This window comes from Pocillopora damicornis, chromosome 7 (genome assembly GCF_964200805.1).
Source record: "Pocillopora damicornis chromosome 7, jaPocDami1.2, whole genome shotgun sequence".
Classification (NCBI taxonomy): Eukaryota; Metazoa; Cnidaria; class Anthozoa; order Scleractinia; family Pocilloporidae; genus Pocillopora; species Pocillopora damicornis.
Window position 1 is genome coordinate 14,070,131 of NC_142676.1, and position 23,086 is coordinate 14,093,216.

The 23,086-nt window shown below is 41.3% G+C and overlaps 1 protein-coding gene across 1 annotated transcript; it reads right to left on the minus strand.

Moving 5' to 3' along the window:
* Nucleotides 1–20,086: 20,086 nt before the first annotated feature.
* On the minus strand, nt 20,087–22,126 carry LOC149042700 (uncharacterized). The gene is made up of 2 exons (XM_089211221.1): nt 21,583–22,126; nt 20,087–20,540 (listed from the first exon to the last, which is right to left on the minus strand). The coding sequence occupies exons 1-2, from the start codon at nt 21,995–21,997 to the stop codon at nt 20,230–20,232; spliced, it is 726 nt and encodes a 241-aa protein (XP_089067347.1). The 5' UTR covers nt 21,998–22,126; the 3' UTR covers nt 20,087–20,229.
* Between the last annotated feature and the right edge of the window lie 960 nt (nt 22,127–23,086).

Consider the following 23,086-nt stretch of genomic DNA (forward strand, 5'->3'; position numbering starts at 1 on the left):
TTTTCTCAACTAGTAAGATTTAGCCTAAAACAATTCGATTATTTGCTCTCAATTTCTATGCGTAATAGTTGAGTCGGGCTGCACCCTCGTCAACTATCAAACAAAAGAAATCTCAAGCTCATAACCTGATTGTTTGAGAAAAACTCGATTTTCAACGAGTCAGTGCGCAAGATAGATGTACACAATGCGCACACAATGTTGAACATACATCCTCAATCTCTCTTTACTTCTTTTTCTACCTACAAAATATAATAACTGTGGAGACGGTCCTTTCATCTAGGAATTAAAAGTTAACAGAAACTCAAGAACAGATTGTTGCAGAAAAAGGAATAACTGAAATTACCGTGATATTTGAACTACAGGCACAAAATTCTAACAAACCAATTAAAAAAACAGTAGCCTTTTCAACTGCATACCTTTTCCACTTATGCTTCCACTCTTTGACTAGTTGCAATCAATAATTCAAAACCAAACAGGAACAATTTCTCATGTTCAGCTCTAGCATGAACTACAGCAAAACTTTGCTTCTCTGACTAACATGTATTAAATGTTCACAGATCACTGTAAGAACACAGAAATAACAAGCCCAGACACATCTTCTAGTGATAGTCTGATGCTAGTAATCAAACATGCCCGTGCTCCTTTTTCCCTAAGCAGGCTTGTGAACTCTTAAGCTAGTTCGGTGTAGTTACGGTAAGTTCTTGGTAACTCTAACAACGGGCCACAGGTGCAGGCAATTGGTCGCCGCAACTCGCCATCCATTGAGGTAAATGAAACTTCCTGGTGTTCAGGCTTTATATCGCTTTCCATAGTGAATTTCAGGAAAGTGCCCAGAGCAGGAGCATCCAGAGATCTAATAAACTTTTTGAGGTAGTCTAAGCACTGAGTCGTGGCTTCATTTTCTGGTTGACTCTGCGGCATTCTAGCAGTCTTCTTTGCTGATGGCATCCTGGCAGAAGAAAAGTCGTCCAGGCCACTGAGGCTGCTGAACTCTCGGTACTGTTTGAGTTCTAACACTCTTCCTATTGCCGTCCATTCGCTTTTTTGAAAGTCGTGGTGAATACATGGTAACTTTTCTTTGTCACTGACCATGGTAGCTGCAAACAATTGTTGCCAGAGCATAACAACGAAAATTCTTGCTACACCCAAACCTACACCCTCTTCAAGCTTTTCTCTTTCATTGATAATTCTGAAAGAAGAAACGCAATCCAACTAATCTCTGTTGTTAAACAGCGACATCATATCATCTTTCAGGCGGGAGGCTATTTTCAGGCTATTTTGACCATGGAACCTGTCTACAGGCCCAATTTGGACATTTTGTATGACCAATAATGTATACTTACCTTTTGGCTGGCTTCTAGGTTGCTGCTGCAGCGTGGATCTACAATTAGGAAATAACATAGCATTAACAAGGATCCAAAACATGAGGTCTCTTTACTGAAATCTTTCAAATTTCCTTTGGTAAAAGCATGTTCATATCAGCCTCACTGGCTATTATAATATGCAGTATAATACAGATACCTTTCTTCATCCAGTTCCATAAGTTGCTGAGGCAAAGTTTCAGTAACTGGATCAATGGTCAGCAGCGATAAGTTTTCACAATCTTTGTCATGAGTGGCAATTACATCATGACTAGTACAAGCACCAAAATGTATGAAACTGATCTCTGGGGAACTTGTGCCCATGAAGAGTGATTCATCCAAGACCCTCATGTACGTGACCACATCTTCATATCCAAAGGTGATGTAGTAGTTTCAGGGTGGAATTGTAAACTGAAATGTTCAGGGTGTAGATCTAAGGAGCCTAATCAATCATAGACAGCCACCATCTTTTCCGCTGCTGAAAAAAAACTGCGTTTCTCTTCCCTGGAAAGGATGTTGTGCAACCATTAGCACACGGGTAGAACCACTTTCTGGTTCAGCAGGAACTTTTGAAGCCTTTATGGGCCACAATTCCTCCAATTTGGAGAGTTTTTCAATTTCTCCAACTAAAGCTGCTTTCTTTTTTCTATCCGGTTCAAGGCTTTTTCAAAACTCTTCATACTGTTCCTTTTTTAGGTTTTGCCACAATTTTCTTTCATTTTCAACTTGAGAGTGTAAGTGATGACGCCAGGCCTTGCATTTGTTTTGAGGAGTTCTGGATGACTGACTGTTGCTCGTTTAAGGCCCAAAGACATTGGCCATGACCTCTTTATCATCAGAATCTTCACAGGACTGGCATGTAAGATATAGCTAACTCTTGTTAACTTGTAAGTTTCGAAATATTCTTGAATGGTGAAGGGCTGTTCATGCCCATCACTGTCTCAAAGTTTATTTATAGCTTTTCCTGTAAAATTAGCCAGATGAAAAGTAAAATCAGAAGTTTGTACTATGGGTGCAACACCTTCTGCAAAAAGACATCTTTACCCATCTCAATCAACTCTTGTTTTGTGGCAGTGAGTGGCACATCTTAAGTGTGGCTGCCACCTCCCCTAGCATACCTTACTGAGACAAACTTGTTCTTACTCTTGTTGAGTTGCATCAGTCCCAACGTAATTCTGGTTTTGGGAGCTCTTGTTGTTGAACTTGTCTCTTCAGGTACACTTGCACTTGGACTTGGATTTGGACTTGTACTCAGATGAGTTGATTTTCTATTTTGCTTGTTTCTCTTTCATTATTTCTCCAACCAATTTGCAATTTTTGTTTTCTCTTTCTAAACTGTCCTGCGTCCTGTTTTTTTTAGAACACAAATCCTTTGGGGTACATTCAACTGCAGAACAGTCTATCTAAAGAATTAAACAACACAACGCTTTAATCAGAAAACTTAATTGAGCTTTATAATACATAATGCAAGTTTTAAAAAAAAGAGAAATACAGTAGGAGTATGAGCCCACAGACAAGTTTTCCACAGCTTTTTCGAGTTCTTCCAAACTTTCATGTATAAAACTTTCAATCTCTTGGATATACAGGGTACTCAATACAAGAGGGTTTGAGGTACTAAATGCCACAGTTTAAGATGATAAGATGTTGATAGGAAAAAAAAGAGGAATAGCCCTGAATTCTTGTACTTTATCGACACTGTGGAGTTTGTATGAAATAATTCATATTTGTACTGCGGTTGCTCCCAATGTGTGGCTTCATAGCTCAGTTGGTAGAGCATCGCACCGGTATCGCGGAGGTCACGGGTTCGAATCCCGTTGAAGCCCTGATTTTTTTTCAGGCTTCTTCTTTCCAATTGCTTAAATTGGAAAATTTACTGCGATGATCACATTTCCACTTTCATTTATTGACACTGTAACATTATTATGTTCGTGTACATTAGTCATATTGACAACTTTTTCTAGTAGATCACAGTCATCAAGAGTATTCATCATGTCTTCTACTAAGCACATAGAACTCCATGCGAAGAGCAAACCAACATGCACGACTTCTTGTACAATAATAATAGTGATTATGTACTAAATACCAAATTTTACTTTACAAGTATTGAACCCAATAAAAACCACTAACAGAAAGAGGATATTTTGTGGCCTTATTTAATGCTTTTCCTGCTGAAAACTACTAAACTATTGAAATCTGGTTGGCAGAGACTGGGAAAGAGTGAGTTACTTTGCAAACAGAATTTTGATAGGCTTAGGTGTGTTGCCTGTAGAAGTATTAGCCTACATGTACCAAGTTTCATTGGTCTCTGCTTCAAATTGGCAGAGATATTTTTATTCATTAATTTTAGACTTAACAGAATACTGCGTTGAGTGTATGACATCATCAGTCCTCATGAGTTGTTCCCAAGTTTGATTATTTAACCAGTTGATCCATTAAAGCTAGATTGTACAGTTTGTGCAATTCAACCTATTAAGTAGTTGTGGATATTGTCCAGTTGAACCATTTAAGCTAGTCTGACCAATTAAAATACGTCAACCAATTAAGATGGAATAATGATTGTGGATGTATGAAAATCATATATAGGCACCGCGGTGAAGAGACGAATATACTGTATTTCTTGACCAATAAGCCGAGAGATGGCTCTTGAAGGGCTGGTAGTGGCTGTAACGATACTTTTGGAACGATCTGACTCGGTCTCAAAGCCATCTAACAAGTGTGAAACGACTTGCGATATTGCACCACAAGTTTTCTTAGACTGAGCCAGTACAAATGGTCTAAGAACCTCTGGCAGGTTTTGTTGACACCCAGGTGGCCATGCAAGGGGGTCTCATCCGCTGTGCTTAAAAGGTCCGGTCTGTAGGTCTCTGGGACAATCATCTGGTACGGGACAGCCCACTCCTCTTCTGTGGGAACATGGGGTGGTCTCCACGTTTTCATTAGCACTCGATTCTTCGTAAAGTAACAGGTGGGGTTCTGAGATACTTCGCTTTCACTAACACTTCTTGAAAATATAGGTGAGACTTCCGGGTCTTCGTGTTGTTCTGCAATGAGTTGAGAAGTTGACATCTTTTCGACCTGTTCCATTGAACTTTTTTCAGAAAGTACTTATACTGGCTGAGAGAAAGAGGGATTCGGTTGCTCACCCGTAAAAACCTGGCTGATGGCGGTGTCAGCTAATCTTACCTCTTTAGTCTCTGGTTTCTAACTTCTTACTTATGGCTCGCGTCACGACACATTATGGGTACAGGCGGAGAATTCTCCTCTCTACTTGCTCTGGAGACTTTTCTTAACCACGCTTGTCGGTGACAATAGCATTGACAACTACTGGTGTATACTGGTGTATACTGGTGTATACTGGTGTATACTGTGTATACGGTGGCACCGGGGTGTGCTTGGAACTGATTCCTCTTATTAGAACACTCGCACAAGTGGACGACTTCTCAGAAAACACCAACGAGTCACTCAGCAATAGAGACTGCGAGGCTCCAGTGCCTGTCAAGATCTTGATTGGTATGGAGTTGGACGTATCAGTTGACAACGACACCGAACCATGGTGGACGAAGGGCTGAAAAAGATCCATGACAAATTTGCAGGGGCCACTGACTTCACTCACAGCACTTGCTCGAGTCTACTCTCTTAGAGCTTGGGGAGGGCGGTGTATCTTCACCAACAGCAGTTAAACTCAATCTCTTGGCGAGAAAACCATCACGCTTAGGCGCCACTCTCCACTTTTCCGGGCAGCTAGAAATCAGCTGACCAGCTTTTCTGGAAAAGTAACATGTCGGCGGCTTGATGGGATTACCTCGATCAAACTTATTCTGTCTTGACCATGAGGAGCTGAAACGATTCCCATAATTGTTAGCAGGATTCTGCTTTGGATGTCCTCCGTCATTCTGCCGACTTCTCTGGTTTTGCAAACCATCGTGGTACCGAAGGAGGCAGAACTCTAGCGGGTGAAGTGTGAAGCTGATGGGGTTTTTCCATGAAGTTCACTTTGTGCCTCAACCAAAGCTCATCTGCTAGTCGTGCACTTTTCTCTAAGGTTTGTGCTTTTTGCTCATCGACGAACGTTCGGACATCACCGTGAATGCACCTCTTAGACTCCTCTATTAAAACTAGCTGTCATTAACCTATCGTGACTCTCATCTACCCTCTGCGAATGGCACCGACGATCAAATAACTGTTCCTTACTTCTCGCAAATCCTACATAAGTCTGACTATTGACTTTCTCACGGTCTCTGAACCTCGGCAACTATTTCAGAACCCTTTAAAATAGTATCCTTAGCAGTGTCATAACTTGCAGCTTGCTCTACACTTAACTGCGTTTAAATTTTTCTCGCTTTACCGACTAGTACACTCTGTAATTGAATTACCCAGGAATCCGTGGGCCACTTAACATTGCCAGCTACTTTCTGAAAGTGCAAGAAACACTTATCAGCGTCTGCTTCCTGAAATGGAAATACCAACTTAAGATACTCGGTGATATCAAATTTCACCTTTCCTGTCTGTCCTTTTCTTCCATCCTTTCTTGTCTGTCCTTCTCTTCCACCCTTTCTTGTCTGTCACTTTCCTCCATCCTTTCTTGTCTTTCCTTTTCTTCTCTCTTCAGCCTTCCTTGCATTTCTAACTTTTACAGTTCTAACTCGTTGCTGTTTTTTTTTCCAGTCTTCCCTAGTTGGACTATTTAACCATTCCATCCATGTATGATAGATTGTGCCGTATCTGCAGTTCAAACTGTTAAGCTGAGTGTGCATATTGTGCAGTTGAAGCATTTAAGCTAGTTCGAGCATTTCACCCACTTCAGCTAGTCGGGATAGAGACTGCAATTTGTGCAGTTTAACCGTTTCCGCTACTTTGACTATTTCAATAGTCGAAGCAATTAAGCTGATTTGTCATGAAAAAATTCAATTAAATCTTGCGGTTCATGCAGTTGAGCAAGTTTAACTAGTTTGACCATTTCAAGGACGTGAACCAATTAAGATGGATTGGGCTATTTTTGGAGTATGATTGTCCACACTAGTTTGACTTTTCAATGATTATGTGTGATTAGCCCGCATTAGTCAGTTTGACCATTTGAACTTCTTCAACCAATTCATATAGAATGAGCAATTTGTGCAGTTTGACTGTCTTTGCTGGTTTGATCTTTCAATCAGTTGAATCGAGGAGGCTACTTTGACAATTTTAACCACTTGAAACAATTCAGCTAGATTGTACAGTTTCTCTGCAGTTTCAAGAATTGTAAGTTACTTTCACAATTTGAAGGACTTCAACGAATTACGATGGATTCCGCAACTTTGTTCACTAGTTTGACCACCAAACCAGGTGAACAAATATCAGCTACTTGGACCATTTCAACCTCTTCGAGAAATTTAGCTACATTGTGGAGATTTCTAGATTGAACCTATAAAGCCTTACGCATCCTCTGCAGTTAGACCACTTGAGCAAATTTGACAAGTTGAACTCCTTCAAAGAATCTTTTTGCATCAGGTTAACGGTCTTCGCTGGTTTGATGTTTTTGGCCAGTCGAATAGATTTAGCCAGTTAGACAATTTGAACTATTGGAACCAATTCAGCTTCATGGTGCAGTTGAAAACGTGTAGCTAGTTTGACCATTTGAGCTACCTCAAGCAGTTAAGTATTGTGCAACTTGTGCAGTTCTACAGCATTGAAATCAGTGTAGGAACACTCATTGTCTTCGGCACCGCCAACCATTACATCCAAAGGTGTCCTCATGTCTCTACCGAACATGAGCTCGAACGGGTTGTGCCCCGTGGAGGAATGAACACTACTGCGATAGGCCATCAGGCAGAAATCAAGGTGCTCATCCCGTGTAGCTGGATTATCTTCAACTCTAGCTTTCAACATGCTCCTTAAGGTTTTGTGCAGATTTTCTACTTGGCCATTGCCCTCAGGGTGATACGCACTGCTGAGTGTCTTGTTAATACTCAGCAGCTGGCACGTTTCCGAGAATGTTCTAAACTCGAAATTACGGCCTTGATAATTATGAATGCTGTCAGGCACACCAGATCTGCAGATCCAGTTCCTTACAAGCACCTTTGCCGAGGTTGTCGCACACTGGTTGGACATTGCAAACACCTCAGCCCTGTTAGTAAGACTGCACTGAACTGTTAAGATGTAGCGGCTTCCTCTCCGAGACCATGGCAAGGGAGCCACAATGTCAATATAGATGCGTTGCGTGGGGTTGCCAGAGGTAAATGACCACAGTGGTGCTCTGGGTTTCGCCCTTGGCTTACACTTGGCACATGTCAGACATCGATCGTAGTAACAATGCACCTCTTTGGTCGTGCCAGGCATCCAAAATCTAGCTTTCATCTTCATTAGACTCTCCATTCCTCCCAGGTGGGCGCCAGCAACGCCATCATGCACTTCGACAAGGGCCTGCTCCACTAACTGTTTCGGTGCAACCATCCCCAGTTTAGCTTGAGTGGTGTGGGCAGCTGACTTTATATAGAGAACCCGCTTTTGTAGCAACAACAGTTCTAACTGGGCCCAGACAGCACGAGCAGCACAGCACATCGACGTGAAGTTCCTCAACAGCTGGTTTCCTTCACTCTTTCAACAAACGACAAAGTACCACGCTGATATCTGGATGATCTCTTTGGGCCTGTGCAACCACTTCTGGGTACCAACAATTTCTCACTTCACGTGGGGTTTCACCGACCGGAAGGTCTCTAGCAACAACCGTAACTTGGGATAATCCTGTTGGAGTACACGATGGACAATTCCCATGTTGTCGTCTGGGCTTTCTAGACAAGGCGTCTGCATTATTGTGTAACCTCCCCGGGTGACGTTGTATCTCAGAATCATACTGTAAGCGGCCCAGCCAACGGGCCACTTGCCCTTGAGGCTCTTTCAAAGACATTAGGCAGACTAATGAGTGATTATCATGTCCTCAGGCGCAATTTTTTGTCCCACCAAGTAATAGCGAAAATGGTCCACATTGTTTACCAGAGCTAGCATCTCTAATCGAGTCCCGCAAGAGTTCTTTTCCTGCTCATTCAAAGAACGACTCCCGTAAGCTATCACACGCTCAGTGTCATTGCGTTGCAATCGAGATAAAAAAGCGCCTATGCCCAAGGGTTGGCTGGCATCTGTGTAAAGTACGAATAATCCTGCATCAGGACTAAAATCGGGATATGCCAAGACGGGTGCAATGGTCAAGCGATGTTTCAGTTCATTGAAGGCACTTTCTTGTTCCATCTGCCACTGGAAAGAAACTCCCTTCCTAGAGTGGTTCTGCGACGATCGAGAATCCAGAGACGTTCTTTTGAGTGCCATCAAGTAAAAATCAGCGTCACTCGTTAAAAATTAAAAAAGAAATCCATTCACCGCTGCAATAATGCTGGAAAATGCCCAATTTGACGGCAAACAAAGTCAAGCATGTTTTTGGTGCTATAAAGCTGAGAACACCGTATTTTAGCAAGGAGCAAGCAACATAAAGCTCAAAGCAGCCCAATTTAGTTGCCAACAAACAAAAACATGTTTTTGGTGGGATCAAACTGAAAGCAGCGTAATTTACAAGGGCAGTTTGGTAACAAAAAAAGAAGAAAACGTTGTTCTCAGAAAGATGATGTTGAAAACAGCGCAGCCTAGCCAAAAGCTAGCAAAACCGTTGTAACTTAGCCAAACACAAGCAAAAACGTTGTTTTGAGTAAAATCAAGCAAAAAGCAGGGTGTGTCGCTGCATACTAGAAGAAAACCTTTTCCCGGTGCAATAACGCTGTTAACAACACAATTTTACGGCGAACAAACCAAAATATGGTGTTTGTGCTATAAAGCTGATTGCAACGCGTTTCTCAACAAAAAGCAAAAACGCTGTTTTTTGTGATGTAAGCCTCAAAGAAGCCTAATTTTGTTGCCGACAAACCAAAACATATTCTCGTTGCAGCAGCGTATTTTGCAACGAAAAGCCGAATTGTTGTTTTTTGCGAGCTAAGGCTCGCAGCTGCCACTGTAGTTGCCAAAAAGCCAAAACATGTTTTCGGTAAGATAAAGGGTTAACAGCGCAGTTTAAGTCCGAAAAAAGGTGAAGGCTGTTCCTCCAAACATAACACTGAAAACAGCGTAATTCACCCGAAAATAAATGGAAACGTTGTTAGGAGTAAAATCAAGTAAAAATCAAAGTGACTCGCTGAAAACTGGCAGAAAACATTTTCCGGTGCAATATCGCCGGAAACAGCCCAATTTTACGGCAAACAAACCAAAACATGTTTTTCCTGCAATAAAGCTAAACACAGCGTATTTTAAACACAGAAAGGCAAAAACGCTCTTAAGGCTCAAGGTAACCTGATTAAGTTGCCAACAAGCAAAAACATTTTTCCGGTAATATAGAGCGTCCAGAGTGTAGTTTGGTTACGCAAACAGAGAACAAGGCTGTCCTCAGAAAGACGATTCTGAGACAGCGTAACTCAGCCAAAAGAAAGCAAAACCGTTGTTTCAGTAAAATCAAGTGAAAATCAGGCTGACTCGCTGCATACTGGAAGAAGACCTTTTTTTGGTGCAATGAGACTGAAAACAACCCAATATTACAGCAAACAAACCAATCTAATTTAGTTGCCAACAAGCCAAAACATTTTTCCAGTAATATAGAGCATCAAAAGTGTAGTTTGGTTACGAAAACAGAGGTAAAGGTTGTTCTCAGAAAAAGGATTCTAAAACGGCGTCACTTCGCCAGATACAAGTAAAAACGTTCTTTTGAGTAAAGTGAAGTAAAAAACCAGGATAACTCGCTGCAAACTGCAAGAAAAAGTTTTTCAGGTGCAATAACGCTGGCAACGACACAATTTTACGGCAAAGAAACCAAAATATGCTTTTTATGCTATATAGCTGATTCCAGCGTGTTTTAGCAACAAAAAAGCAAAAACGCTTTTTGTTTGGTGATATATAGCTCAAGGAAGCCCAATGTTCTTGTTAACAAAGCAAAACATGTTTTCGGTGCTATGAAGGTTGAAGCAGCTCATTTTGCAACCATAAAACCAAATTGCTGTTTTTTTGTGATATAAGGCTTGAAGCTTGTAATTTCGTTGCAAAAAAAACAGAACATGTTTTCGGTAAGAGAGAGCGTCAAAAGTGCAGTTTAGTTACAAAACAGAGAAAATGGTTGCTCTCAAAAAGATAATGCTGAAAACAGCGTACCTTAGCAGAAGACGGGCAGAAACGTTGCTTTTATTAAAATCAAGTAAAAATCTACGTGACTCACTGCAAACTAGCCGGAAACCTTTTTCCCGTGCAATATCGTTGGAAACAGCGCAATTCTACGGTACACAAACCAAAACATGTTTTTCCTGCAATATAGCTGAAAGAAGCTTATTTAAACACACACGCAGAAAAACGCTCTTTTGATGTGACACAAAGCTCAAACCAGCCCCAACTCGCTGCAAACGCGCCAAAACATATTTTTGATAGGTTAGAGCGTCAAAAACGTATTTCATATAGGGAAATGTGGCAAAGGTTGTTCTAAGAAAGATAGTACTGAAGACAGTGTAAATAAGCCAAAAACAGGCCAAAACGTTCTTTTGAAGGCAATCAAATAAAGTCAAGGTCACTCGCTAAAAACTGGAAAACGAAATCCATTTACCGATTCAATAACGCTGGAAAGAGCCCAGTTTGACGCCAAACAAACCAAAACATATTTTTTGTGCTATAAAGTTGAGTGGAACGTCTTTTAACAACAACAATGCAAAGACGCTGTTTTTTGTGATATTAAGCTCAAAGAAGCCCAATTTCGTTGTCAACTAACCAAAACATATATTCCGTCGGAATGAAACTTAAAACAGCGTGTTTTCTCGCAAAAAGTGAAATCGCTGCTTTTTGTGACATAAAGCTCGAAGCTTCTAATTCAGTTGCAACCAAACCAAATGATGGTTTTGGTAAGATAAAAGGTCAAAAGCGCAGTTTTGGTAGGAAAGAAAGGAAAAGCCTGTTCTCAGAAACATATTGTTGAAAACAGCGTAACCTAACCGGGAAGAGACGAAAACGTTTCGTTGAGTAAAATCTAGTAAAAATCAGTGTGACTCGCTGCAAACTGGGAGAAAACCTTTTTCCGTTGCAATAACGCTGGCAACAGCCCACTGTTACGGCAAACAAACCAAAACATGTTTTTCCTGCAATAAAGCTAAACGCAACGTATTTCAAACACAGCGAGGAAAGAACGCTGTTTTTTGTGACATAAGGCTCAAAGCAGCCTAGTTTAGTTGGCAACAAACCAAGACATTTTTCCGGTAATATAGAGCGTCAAATGTGTAGTTTGCTCACGAAAGAAGAGGAAAAGGTTGTTCTTAGAAGGAGGATTCTGGAACAGCGTAACTTAACCAAACGCAAGAAAAAGCGTTGTTTTGAGTAAAATCAAGGAAAAATTAGGCGGACTCGCTGCAAACTGAAAGAAAACCTTTTTCCGGTGCAATACCACTGCAAAACACACAACTTTACAGCAAACAGACCAAAACATTTTTTTTTGTGCTACAAGGCTGAGTGCAACGTCTTGTAGCCAAGAAAAACCAAAAACGCTGGTTTTTACGATATAAAGCTCAAAGAAGCTCAATTTCGTTACCAACTAACCAAAAGATATTTTCGGTGCTATAAAACTCAAAGCAGCGTGTTTTCCAACGAAACACTAAATGGCTGCTTTTTCTGACATAAAGCTAGAAGCTTCCAATTTAGCTGCAACTAAACCAAAACATGTTTTCGGTAAGATAAAGCGTCAAAACTGTAGTTTACTTACAAAACCGAGAAAATGGTTGCTCTCAGAACGATAATGCTAAAAACAGGGTAACTTAACTAAAACAGGCCAAAACGTTGTTCTGAGTGCCCTCAAGTAAAAATCAGCGTCACTCGCAAAAAACTGGAAAAGGAATCCATTGACCGGTGCAATAACGCTAGAAAAAGCCCAATTTGACGGTAACCAAAGCAAGAACATGTTTTTGGTGCAATAAAGCTGAAAACAGCGTATTCTAGCAATTAAAAAGGGAAAACGCTATTGAGGCTGTTCTCACAAAGATGATGCTGAAAACAACGTAACCTAGCCAAACTAGCAAAACCGTTGTCACTCAGCCAATCACAAGAAAAAACGTGGTTTTGAGTAAAATCAAGAGAAAAGCAGGGTGACTCGTTGCAAACTGGAAGAAAACCTTTTTCCCCTGCAATAACGATGGAAACAACACAACTTTACGGCAAACAGACCGTTGTGTGAGTGCAACGATTTATAGCAAACAAAAAGCAAAAACGCTGCTTTTTGCGATATAAAGCTCAAAGAACTCAGTTTTGGTGCCAACTAACCAAAACATATTTTCGGTATTATGAAGCTTGAGGCAGCGTGTTTTTTGGCGAAAAACTAAATGGCTGCTTTTTCTGACATAAAGTTCGAAGCTTCCAATTTGGTTGCCAACAAACCAAAATGTGTTTTCCGTATGATAAAGGGTCAAAAGCGAAGTTTAACTTGGAAAAAAAGGAAAAGCCTGCTCTCAGAAACATAATGCTGAAAACAGCTTACCTTAGCAAAAAACAAACGAAAACGTTGTTTTGAGTAAAATCAAGTAAAATCAAAGTAACTCGCTGCAAACTGGCAGACAACCTTTTTCCGGTGCAAAAACACTGGAAACAGCCCAATTTTACCGCAAACAAAGCAAAACATGTTTTTCCTGCAATAAAGCTACACGAGGCGTATTTTAAACACAGGAAGGGAAAAACGGTTTTTTTGTGTGTGACATAGGGCTCAAAGCAACTTAATTTAGTTGCCAACAAACCAAAACATTCTTCCGGTAATATAGAGCGTCAAAAGTGTAGTTTGGTAACGAACAAAGAGGAAAACGTTCTGCACCGAAAGATGATGCTGATTACAGCAGAACCTGGCCAAAAACAAGCAAAAACGTTGTTTTAAGTAAAATCAAGTAAAAATCAGCGTGACTCGCTGCAGCCTTCCAAAACATCTTTTCCCGTTGCAATAACGCTGGAAACATGGCAATTTTACAGAAAACAAGCGAACACATGTTTATGGTGCAATGAAGCTGAAAGCAGCGTATTTTAGCATTTAAAAAGGGAAAACGCTACTTAAAGCAGTTTTATTTAGTTGCCAACAGCACCAGGGGGAGATCATAGATCAACAGCTGGACGAGCCGCTAGCGAATGGTAGAGTTGAAGAGTCGCAGAGCCCCTGGAGCAGTCCGGTTGTTTTGGTAAGGAGACATGATGGAAGTTACCGTATGTGCATTGATTACCGCAAACTGAATTTGTGTACATAGAAAGATGCAATACCGTTAGCGAGGACCGATGATGTCGTGGAAGCGCTGGGTGGTGGCCCATGGTTCTCCTGTCTGTATTTGGCGTCTGGGTATGGCAGATGCAAGTAAAAGAAGAGGAGAGGCCCAAAACAGCATTCTCGACCCATCGTGGACAATTCCTATGGAGGGTTATGCCTTTTGGACTCACGAATGGGCCAGCTACATTTACCAGATTGATGAATCTAGCACGCAGTGAACCGACTTCGACACACTGTCTTGCGTATTTGGATGATATTATTATCTGGGCTCCTTCCCTCGAGGAACATCTGCATAGCCTACGGTTATTATTTGACAGGATACGAACTGCTGCTCTTAAGCTGAAGCCAACTTAGTGTCGGTTTCTAAAGAGAGAAGTTTCGTTCGCAGGGCATGTTGTCTCTTCAGATGGCATCAAAACTGACCCTGACAAGGTCCAGACTGTCAGAACTTGGCCAACCCCAGTAGACATCAAAGAGCTCCAAAGCTTCATTGGTCTTGCCATTACTATAGGCGGTTTATTTCTGGATTCTCGATCGTCGCAGAACCACTCTACGAATTGTTGAGGAAGAGTGTTTCTTTCCAGTGGCAGATGGAAAAAGAAAGTGCCTTCAATGAACTGAAACATCGCTTGACCATTGCACCCGTCTTGGCATATCCCGATTTTAGTCCTGATGCAGGATTATTCGTACTTGACACAGATGCCAGCCAACCCTTGGGCATTGGCGTTTTTCATCTCGATTGCAACGCAATGACACTGAGCGTGTGATAGCTTACGGGAGTCGTTCTTTGAATGAGCAGGAAAAGAACTCGTGCGGGACTCGATTAGAGATGCTAGCTCTGGTAAACAATGTGGACCATTTTCGCTATTACTTGGTGGGACAAAAAATTGCACCTGAGGACTGATAATCACTCATTAGTCTGGCTATGTCTTTTAAAGAGCCTCAAGGGCAAGTGGCCCGTTGGCTGGGCCGCTTACAGTATGATTCTGAGATACAACGTCACCCGGGGAGGTTACACAATAATGCAGACGCCTTGTCTAGAAGGCCCAGACGACAACATGGTAATTGTCCATCGTGTACTCCAACAGGATTATCCCAAGTTACGGTTGTTGCTAGAGACCTTCCGGTCGGTGAAACCCCACGTTAAGTGAGAAATTGTTGGTACCCAGAAGTGGTTGCACATGCCCATAGAGATGATCCAGATATCAGCGTGGTACATTGTCGTTTGTTGAAAGAGTGAAGGAAACCAGCTGTTGAGGAACTTCACGTCGATGCGCTGTGCTGCTCGTGCTGTCCGGGCCCAGTTTCAACTGCTGTTGCTACAACAGTGGGTTCTCTATATCAAGTCAGCTGCCCACACTACTCAAGCTAAACTGAGGATGGTTGTACCGAAACAGTTAGTGGAGCAGGCCCTTGTCGAAGTTCATGATGGCGTTGCTGGCGCCCACCTTGGAGGAATGGAGAGTCTAATGAAGATGAAAGCTAGATTCCGGAGGCCTGGCACGACCAAAGAGGTGCATTGTTACTACGATCGATGTCTGACATGTGCCAAGTGTAAGCCAAGGGCGAAACCCAGAGCACCACTGTGGTCATTTACCTCTGGCAACCCCACGCAACGCATCCATATTGACATTGTGGCTCCCTTGCCCCGGTCTCGGAGAGGAAACCGCTACATTTTAACAGTTCAGTGCAGTCTTACTAACAGGGCTGAGGTGTTTGCAATGTCCAACCAGCGTGCCACAACCTGGGCAAAGGTGCTTGTAAGGAACTGGATCTGCAGATCTGGTGTGCCTGACAGCATTCATAGCTATCAAGGCCGTAATTTCGACTCTAGAACATTCTGGGAAAGGTGCCAGCTGCTAAGTATTAACAAGACGCTCAGCAGTGCATATCACCCTGAGGGCAACGGCCAAGTAGAAAATCTGCACAAAACCTTAAGGAGCATGTTGAAAGCTAGAGTTGAAGATAATCCAGCTACACAGGATGAGCACCTTGATTTCTGCCTGATGGCCTATCGCAGTAGTGTTCATTCCTCCACGGGGCACAACCCGTTCGAGCTCATGTTCGGTGGAGAGATGAGGATACCTTTGGATGTAATGGTTGGCGGTGCCGCAGACAATGAGTGTTCCTACACTGATTTCGATGCTGTAGAACTGCACAAGTTGCACAATACTTAACTGCTTGAGGTAGCTCAAATGGTCAAACTAGTTACACGTTTTCAACTGCACCATGAAGCTGAATTGGTTCCAATAGTTCAAATTGTCTAACTGGCTTAATCTATTCGACTGGCCAAAAACATCAAACCAGCGAAGACCGTTAATCTGACAGCAAAAAATGCAAAGTCTTTGTCGATTCTTTAAAGGAGTTCAACTTGTCAAATTTTCTCAAGTGGTCTAACTGCAGAGGATGCGTAAGGCTTTATAGGTTCAATCTAGAAATCCTCACAATGTAGCTAAATTTGTCGAAGTGGTTGAAATGGTCCAAGTAGCTGATATTTGTTCACTTGGTTTGGTGGTTAAACTAGTGAACAAAGTTGCGGAATCTATCGTAATTCGTTGAAGTCGTTCAAATTGTGAAAGTAACTCATAATTCTTGAAACTGCAGAGAAACTGTACAATCTAGCTGAATTGTTTCAAGTAGTTAAAATTGTCAAAGTAGCCTCATCGATTCAACGTATTGAAAGGTTAAACCAGCAAAGACAGTCAAACTGCACAAATTGCTCATTCTATAGGAATTGGTTGAATAAGTTCAAATGGTCAAACTGACTAATGCGGGCTAATCACACATAATCATTGAAAAGTCAAACTAGTGTGGACAATCATACTCCAAAAATATCCCAATCTATCTTAATTGGTTCACGTGCTTGAAATGGTCAAACTAGTTTAACTTGCTCAACTGCATGAACCACAAGATTTAACTGAATTTTTTCATGACAAATCAGCTTAATTGTATCGACTATTGAAATAGTCAAAGTAGCGGAAAAGGTTAAACTGCACAAATTGCAGTCTCTATCCCGACTAGCTGAAGTAGGTGAAATGTTTGAACTAGCTCAAATGCTTCAAATGCACAATATGCACACTCAGCTTAACAGTTTGAACTGCAGATACGGCACAATCTATCATACATGGATCGAATGGTTAAATAGTCCAACTAGGGAAGACTGGAAAAAAAACAGCAACGAGTTAGAACTGTAAAAGTTAGAAATGCAAGGAAGGCTGAAGAGAGAAGGAAAGGAAAGACAAGAAAGGATGGAGGAAAAGGACAGACAAGAAAGGGTGGAAGAGAAGGACAGACAAGAAAGGATGGAAGAAAAGGACAGACAGGAAAGGTGAAATTTGATATCACCGAGTATCTTAAGTTGGTATTTCCATTTCAGGAAGCAGACGCTGATAAGTGTTTCTTGCACTTTGAGAAAGTAACTGGCAATGTTAAGTGGCCCACGGATTCCTGGGTAATTCAATTACAGAGTGTACTAGTCGGTAAAGCGAGGAAAATTTAAACACAGTTAAGTGTAGAGCAAGCTCCAAATTATGACACTGCTAAGGATATTATTTTAAAGGGTTCTGAAATAGTTGCCGAGGTTCAGAGACCGTGAGAAAGTCAATAGTCAGACTTATGTAGAATTTGCTAGAAGTAAGGAACAGTTATTTGATCGTCGGTGCCATTCGCAGAGGGTAGATGAGAGTCACGATAGGTTAATGACAGCTAGTTTTAATAGAGGAGTCTAAGAGGTGCATTCACGGTGATGTCCGAACGTTCGTCGATGAGCAAAAAGCACAAACCTTAGAAAAAGGTGCATGACTAGCAGATGAGCTTTGGTTGAGGCACAAAGTGAACTTCATGGAAAAACCCCATCAGCTTCACACTTCACCCGCTAGAGTTCTGCCTCCTTCGGTACCACGATGGTTTGCAAAACCAGAGAAGTCGGCAGAATGACGGAGGACATCCAAAGCAGAATCCTGCTAACAATTATGGGAATCGTTTCAGCTCCTCATGGTCAAGACAGAACAAGTTTGATCGAGGTAAGCCCATCAAGCCGCCGACATGTTACTTTTCCAGAAAAGCTGGTCAGCCGATTTCTAGCTGCCCGGAAAAGTGGAGAGTGGCATCTAAGCGTGATGGTTTTCTCGCTAAGACATTGACTTTAACTGCTGTTGGTGAAGATACACCGCCCTCCCCAAGTTCTAAGAGAGAAGACTAGAGCAAGTGCTGTGAGTGAAGTCAGTGGCCCCTGCAAATCTGTCATGGATCTTTTTCAGCCCTTCTTCCACCATGGTTCGATGTCATTGTCAACTGATACGTCCAACTCCATACCAATCAAGATTTTGACAGGCATTGGAGCCTCACAGTCTCTATTGCTGAGTGACACTTTGGTGTTTTCTGAGAAGTCGTCCACTTGTGCGAGTGTTCTAATAAGAGGAACCAGTTCCAAGTACACCCCGGTGCCACCGTATACACAGTATACACCAGTATACACCTGGCCCCGGTTGTTCGAAAGCCGATTAGCGCTAACCCACGATTAAATCGCCCTAACCCAAGAATAAAATTTAACCTACGATTAGTTTCTGTTCCTGAAAGCGCGATTAGCACTATCCCAGGGTTAAAATAATGGTTAACTTTAACACACCTAGCGAGGTGGATTAACTCACTAATCGAGGGAAAACTTTCCCCAAACAAAACAAAATGGCCGACTTATTACTTGGCGGATTAGGCTTAATGCCGGCCCCAAGAAGGAAAGAAAGGACATTTAGGCTACCAGACGACTTTTCCCTGTCCAATTTTACTGATGAAGAATTGAGAAGTCGATATCGTTTTGGCCGAGAGTCCATAGAATTTTTATCTGAGCTCCTTCGCGACGATCTTGAAAGAGATACATCTCGAAACCATGCTTTGTCGACAACTGTGCAAGTCCTTGTAGCGTTGCGCTTTTTCGCCTCCGGAAGCTTTCTTCAAGTTATTGGAGATACTCTGGGCCTGTCAAAGTCATCCGTGTCCCGTATAATCGGTCAAGTTTCGCTTGCCCTTGCATAGAAACAAAGAAACTTCATCAAGTGGCCATCGACCGAAGAGGAGATACTTCAAAACAAACGCGGTGTTTTTACTAAGGGGGGATTTCCTGGGGTGATTGGCTGTGTTGACGGCACTCACATCAAGATTCAGGCACCACATGAAAACGAAAACGATTTTGTCAATCGTAAAGGGTTCCATTCCATAAATGTGCAAGCAATTTGCAATCACAAAGGTAGGTAAAATACTCGTATGTCACAATTAGTGTTCTATAAAAATTGCAAAATAACCTTTGGCAGGGAGGGGTACTCCCCTTATAGAAGGTTTTAGATTGAGATTTCTAGCACACCAGCTGCTATGGGGTTGCATTGTTGGGAGTTACTAGATTGCAGTTTCACATATTCAGGAAATGGGAGTAGTGTTAAAAATTTTTTTTTTTTTTAATATTTTTTGAGTCAAATGGTATAGGTGGAGTTTGGTTTGCAAACACACATACAGAAAATTTACCAAAATTATCACACCAATATTTTAGTGACAGTATAAAAAAGTAAAAAACAAGGGGAAAAAGCAAGAAATAATGTGGGATATTTGTGAATATATTGCTCAGCTAATGACCAACAGAGTGCAACAATCAGCAGGGATTTCAAAATGATGCAGTCTCCCAAATTTCAAAAAACAAATTAAACAATGAAAAGGTTTTCCAAGTAAACTAAATATTTGTATCAGTTACCCCAGTTCATCATAGACACAATTATTGTTGTTTCTCTTTGCAGTACATTTTTGTTATAAACTGAGATGAGATTCTGAGAACTGGTCACATAACTTCTTTGCTGTTTTATTTTAGGCATGTTTACCAACATTGTAGCACGATGGCCAGGCAGCACCCATGACAGCTTCATATTTAGGGATTCAAGAATTGGCCAACAACTTAATATCCAACACCAGTCCCTGGAAGATGGTTTACTGTTGGGTGACAGTGGTTACCCTTGCAAGCCATACCTGATGACCCCTTACCTGAATCCAGTCACTAACAAGCAGCAAGAGTTCAACAGTGCCCACAAAAGAACAAGAGTGGCAATAGAACAAGCCTTTGGCTGGTGGAAGCGAAGGTTCCATCTGCTTCATTCTGAGATCAGAATGAAGCCAGAAAAAGTGTCCATCATTATCGGAGCATGTGCAGTTTTACATAACATTGCAATTCTGAGAAAGGAACCTTTGGATGGCTATGCCGAGGCTGATGATCAACCTAATCTTGTTTGCTTCCGGGGTCCAGAGGATGGCAAGGTCATCCGAGACCACATCTGCAACACCTTTTTCTGACAATTTTTAATTTTTGTATTTCTGCCTCATGCAATCAGTTTTGCTCTTAATTTAACTTCCCATGAAATATAAAAAATTCATATATGCATTTAAGGGGTTTCTGGTTGAAAAAAACACATTATAATAAGTTTGACTCAAGAATCTGTTTTATTATGTCAAAATACATTTTGAGAACAAAATACATTGTGTATGTTTTATAATAAATTATATGAGAACAACATTTGCCCAAAATATTTCTTTAAGAGGACTTATTACACTATTCCTCCTTTAAAATGAATCAGTGTTGGGAACTACAAAATTTGCATTTAATGCAGTTGCGAAGGTTTGGTTTGCATTGACCTGTTGCTCCAGAAGATGAATTTGCATTTTCAATTTTTGTTTTTTAAGATTCAACATTTCCTTCTGAGTACACAGGCATTCGTACTGCATTTTTAAAACATCGCCATTACTTATCCTTTTTGAAGGCTTCCTCTGTTCATCAGCCTTGGCTGGTGAAGAATGCATGTCTTCATTAAGGCTCAGACAGTCCTCTTCAAACACAGTCTTCGCAGACTCTGCTGGTAAATGAGCATCTTCTCCTACAAAATATTTCAAGCACAATTAAGGTTTCACTCAGGCTCAAAAAGTGTGAATTTAGTTTTATGCATCACATAAATGAAATAACAGAAGGAGCATCTCTCCCGCAATGAATCTGAGGCTTAAACATGTAAAAAATAAATTATTCAATTTCATAAAATGAATTTGTGTACTGGTAGACTTAACTCAGTGAAATCATTCATGAAAATGCTTTTAAAATCTGTAAATCATGTACCAAAAGTTAAGCTTATTTTAGACAGATAAAGGGGAATCAGAGTGAATCGACAACGAGAACCGTACCACAGTTTAGTGATCGAAAAAATAGGACATGATAACAGGTACAACAACAAATTATTTCGTCAATCACAAACATAAACAAAGTTGCGTCAAAACGAAATAATAAAAATTAGTTATTTATACATGTAAATAGTCGATCGTAAATATTTGAAGAACACTCCTTAGTACAAGATAAATAAAGAAACAATAGGAGCACTTTGTCTTTGGCAAAACGAATTTTAACCAAATTATAAACCGTATCCAAGACATTCTTCGAAATCAAAGGTTTTTGTCTCACTCCTCAGATCGCTTTCCAAAATGACGGAGCTATGCAATCTTCGACATATGAATTAATCAAGTGAAGCTGAAATTTATATATATGTCTGCTAAATTACTGACAGTCCGTCATGAGCGTTCGTCTATATTCAGCTTAAACAGGGTTTAATCGAATGCAACCCTATAAATGCCGCAAAAGCAGAAAACCGGTTTGGAGTTCTCCGTAGCAGCCTTCGCTTAGTGAAGTACACTCATGAAATGTGACGGGATAATAAACTAAACAAGGTAAAACTTGATGAATACAGTTACGGATATTGGAAAAAAAAACATGCAAACTTATCTTTTCCTCCCTTGTGTCCGAACATTTCGTATGCTCAAAGACGGGAAAGCGATTGATAAGCTGAAAACCCCGCCGAAACAACATGGCCGGTTGACTGTCTACAATTTTAAAATTTTTGGTAACCTAGAAACAATAGAGAATTGTTTACAAACCTGTCTCAAAGCCAATCAAACCGCTGAACGCCGGCGTGTCCTCAAGCACCTCAATAATCTCTTTGCTGGCAACACTCGGCGACTTTGGAGCCCGACCACCTCCAGTTATCTTGGTCTCCCTCTTGAATTCTGCAAATTCTTTCTTGGCGATGCTATGGAGATTTTTCCACTTGTCTTTTACCTCCGTGACTGTTCGCTTGGCTGTTCCGACCGCATCTACCGCTTGGATTATTTCTTCCCATAGCATTTGTTTCTTTTTGTTGGTCACAGCATTCGTTAATTTGGATTGGATCAAATCGAGATTTTTTTTGACATTATCGGTGATGACTTCAATCTCATAAACTGAAAAATTATGCTTTCTTTTTCTGTCTTTCGTTTGGTTTCCACTTCCATGTGCACTCTCCCTTTCCGCCATTTTTTCCCTCCAATTTTTTTTCGCGCGTAGCCGCGTAGCTCTTAATAACCGGTTTGACTGGTTTAACTTCAGTTTAATCGTGGGATAGTTAATCAAGGGATAAATCTGCTTTCAGGAACGTTATTTTAAACCTAGATTAGCTATCCTTGGGATAAGAAATTTAATCGTCGATTAACCTCTAATCGAGGGATAATTTAATCGGCTTTCGAACAACCGGGGCCAGTAGTTGTCAATGCTATTGTCACCGACAAGCGTGGTTAAGAAAAGTCTCCAGAGCCAGTAGAGAGGAGAATTCTCCGTCTGTACCCATAATGTGTCGTGACGCGAGCCATAAGTAAGAAGTTAGAAACCAGAGACAAAAGAGGTAAGATTAGCTGACACCGCCATCAGCCAGGTCCTTAAGGGTGAGCAACCGAATCCCTCTTTCTCTCAGCCAGTATAAGTACTTTCTGAGAAAAGTTCAATGGAACAGGTCGAAAAGATGTCAACTTCTTAACTCATTGCAGAACAACACGAAGACCCGGAAGTCTCACTCATATTTTCAAGAAGTGTTAGTGAAAGCGAAGTATCTCAGAACCCCACCTGTTACTTTACGAAGAATGGAGTGCTAAGGAAAACGTGGAGACCACCCCATGTTCCCACAGAAGAGGAGTGGGCTGTCCAGTACCAGATGATTGTCGCAAAGACCTACAGACCGGACGTTTTAAGCACAGCGGATGAGACCCCCTTGCCTGGCCACCTGGGTGTCAACAAAACCTGCCAGAGGTTCTTAGACCATTTGTACTGGCTCAGTCTAAGAAAAGTTGTGGCGGAATACTGCAAGTCGTTTCACACTTGTTAGATGGCTTTGAGACCGAATCAGATCGTTCTAAAAGTACCGTTACAGCCACTACCAGCCCTTCAAGAGCCATCCAGCAGAAGAATCATTGTTGATTGTTTAGAGCCACCACCTAAAAAGAGGTCTGGACACCAGTATTTGATGACCATCATGTGTGCATCCAGTAGATTTCCTGAAGCCGTGCCCTTGAGAAATATCAGTGCAAAGGTCATAGTCAGAGCTTTAACCAAGCTCTTTACACCGGTAGGTCT

Excerpts from the sequence above, each read along its gene's own strand:
- LOC149042700 (XM_089211221.1), bottom strand. The coding sequence starts at position 21,997 with ATGGCGGAAAGGGAGAGTGCACATGGAAGTGGAAACCAAACGAAAGAC. Across the intron at positions 20,541-21,582 it reads TTTGATTGGCTTTGAGACAG|GAGAAGATGCTCATTTACCA; the intron begins GTTTGTAAACAA and ends AATATTTTGTAG.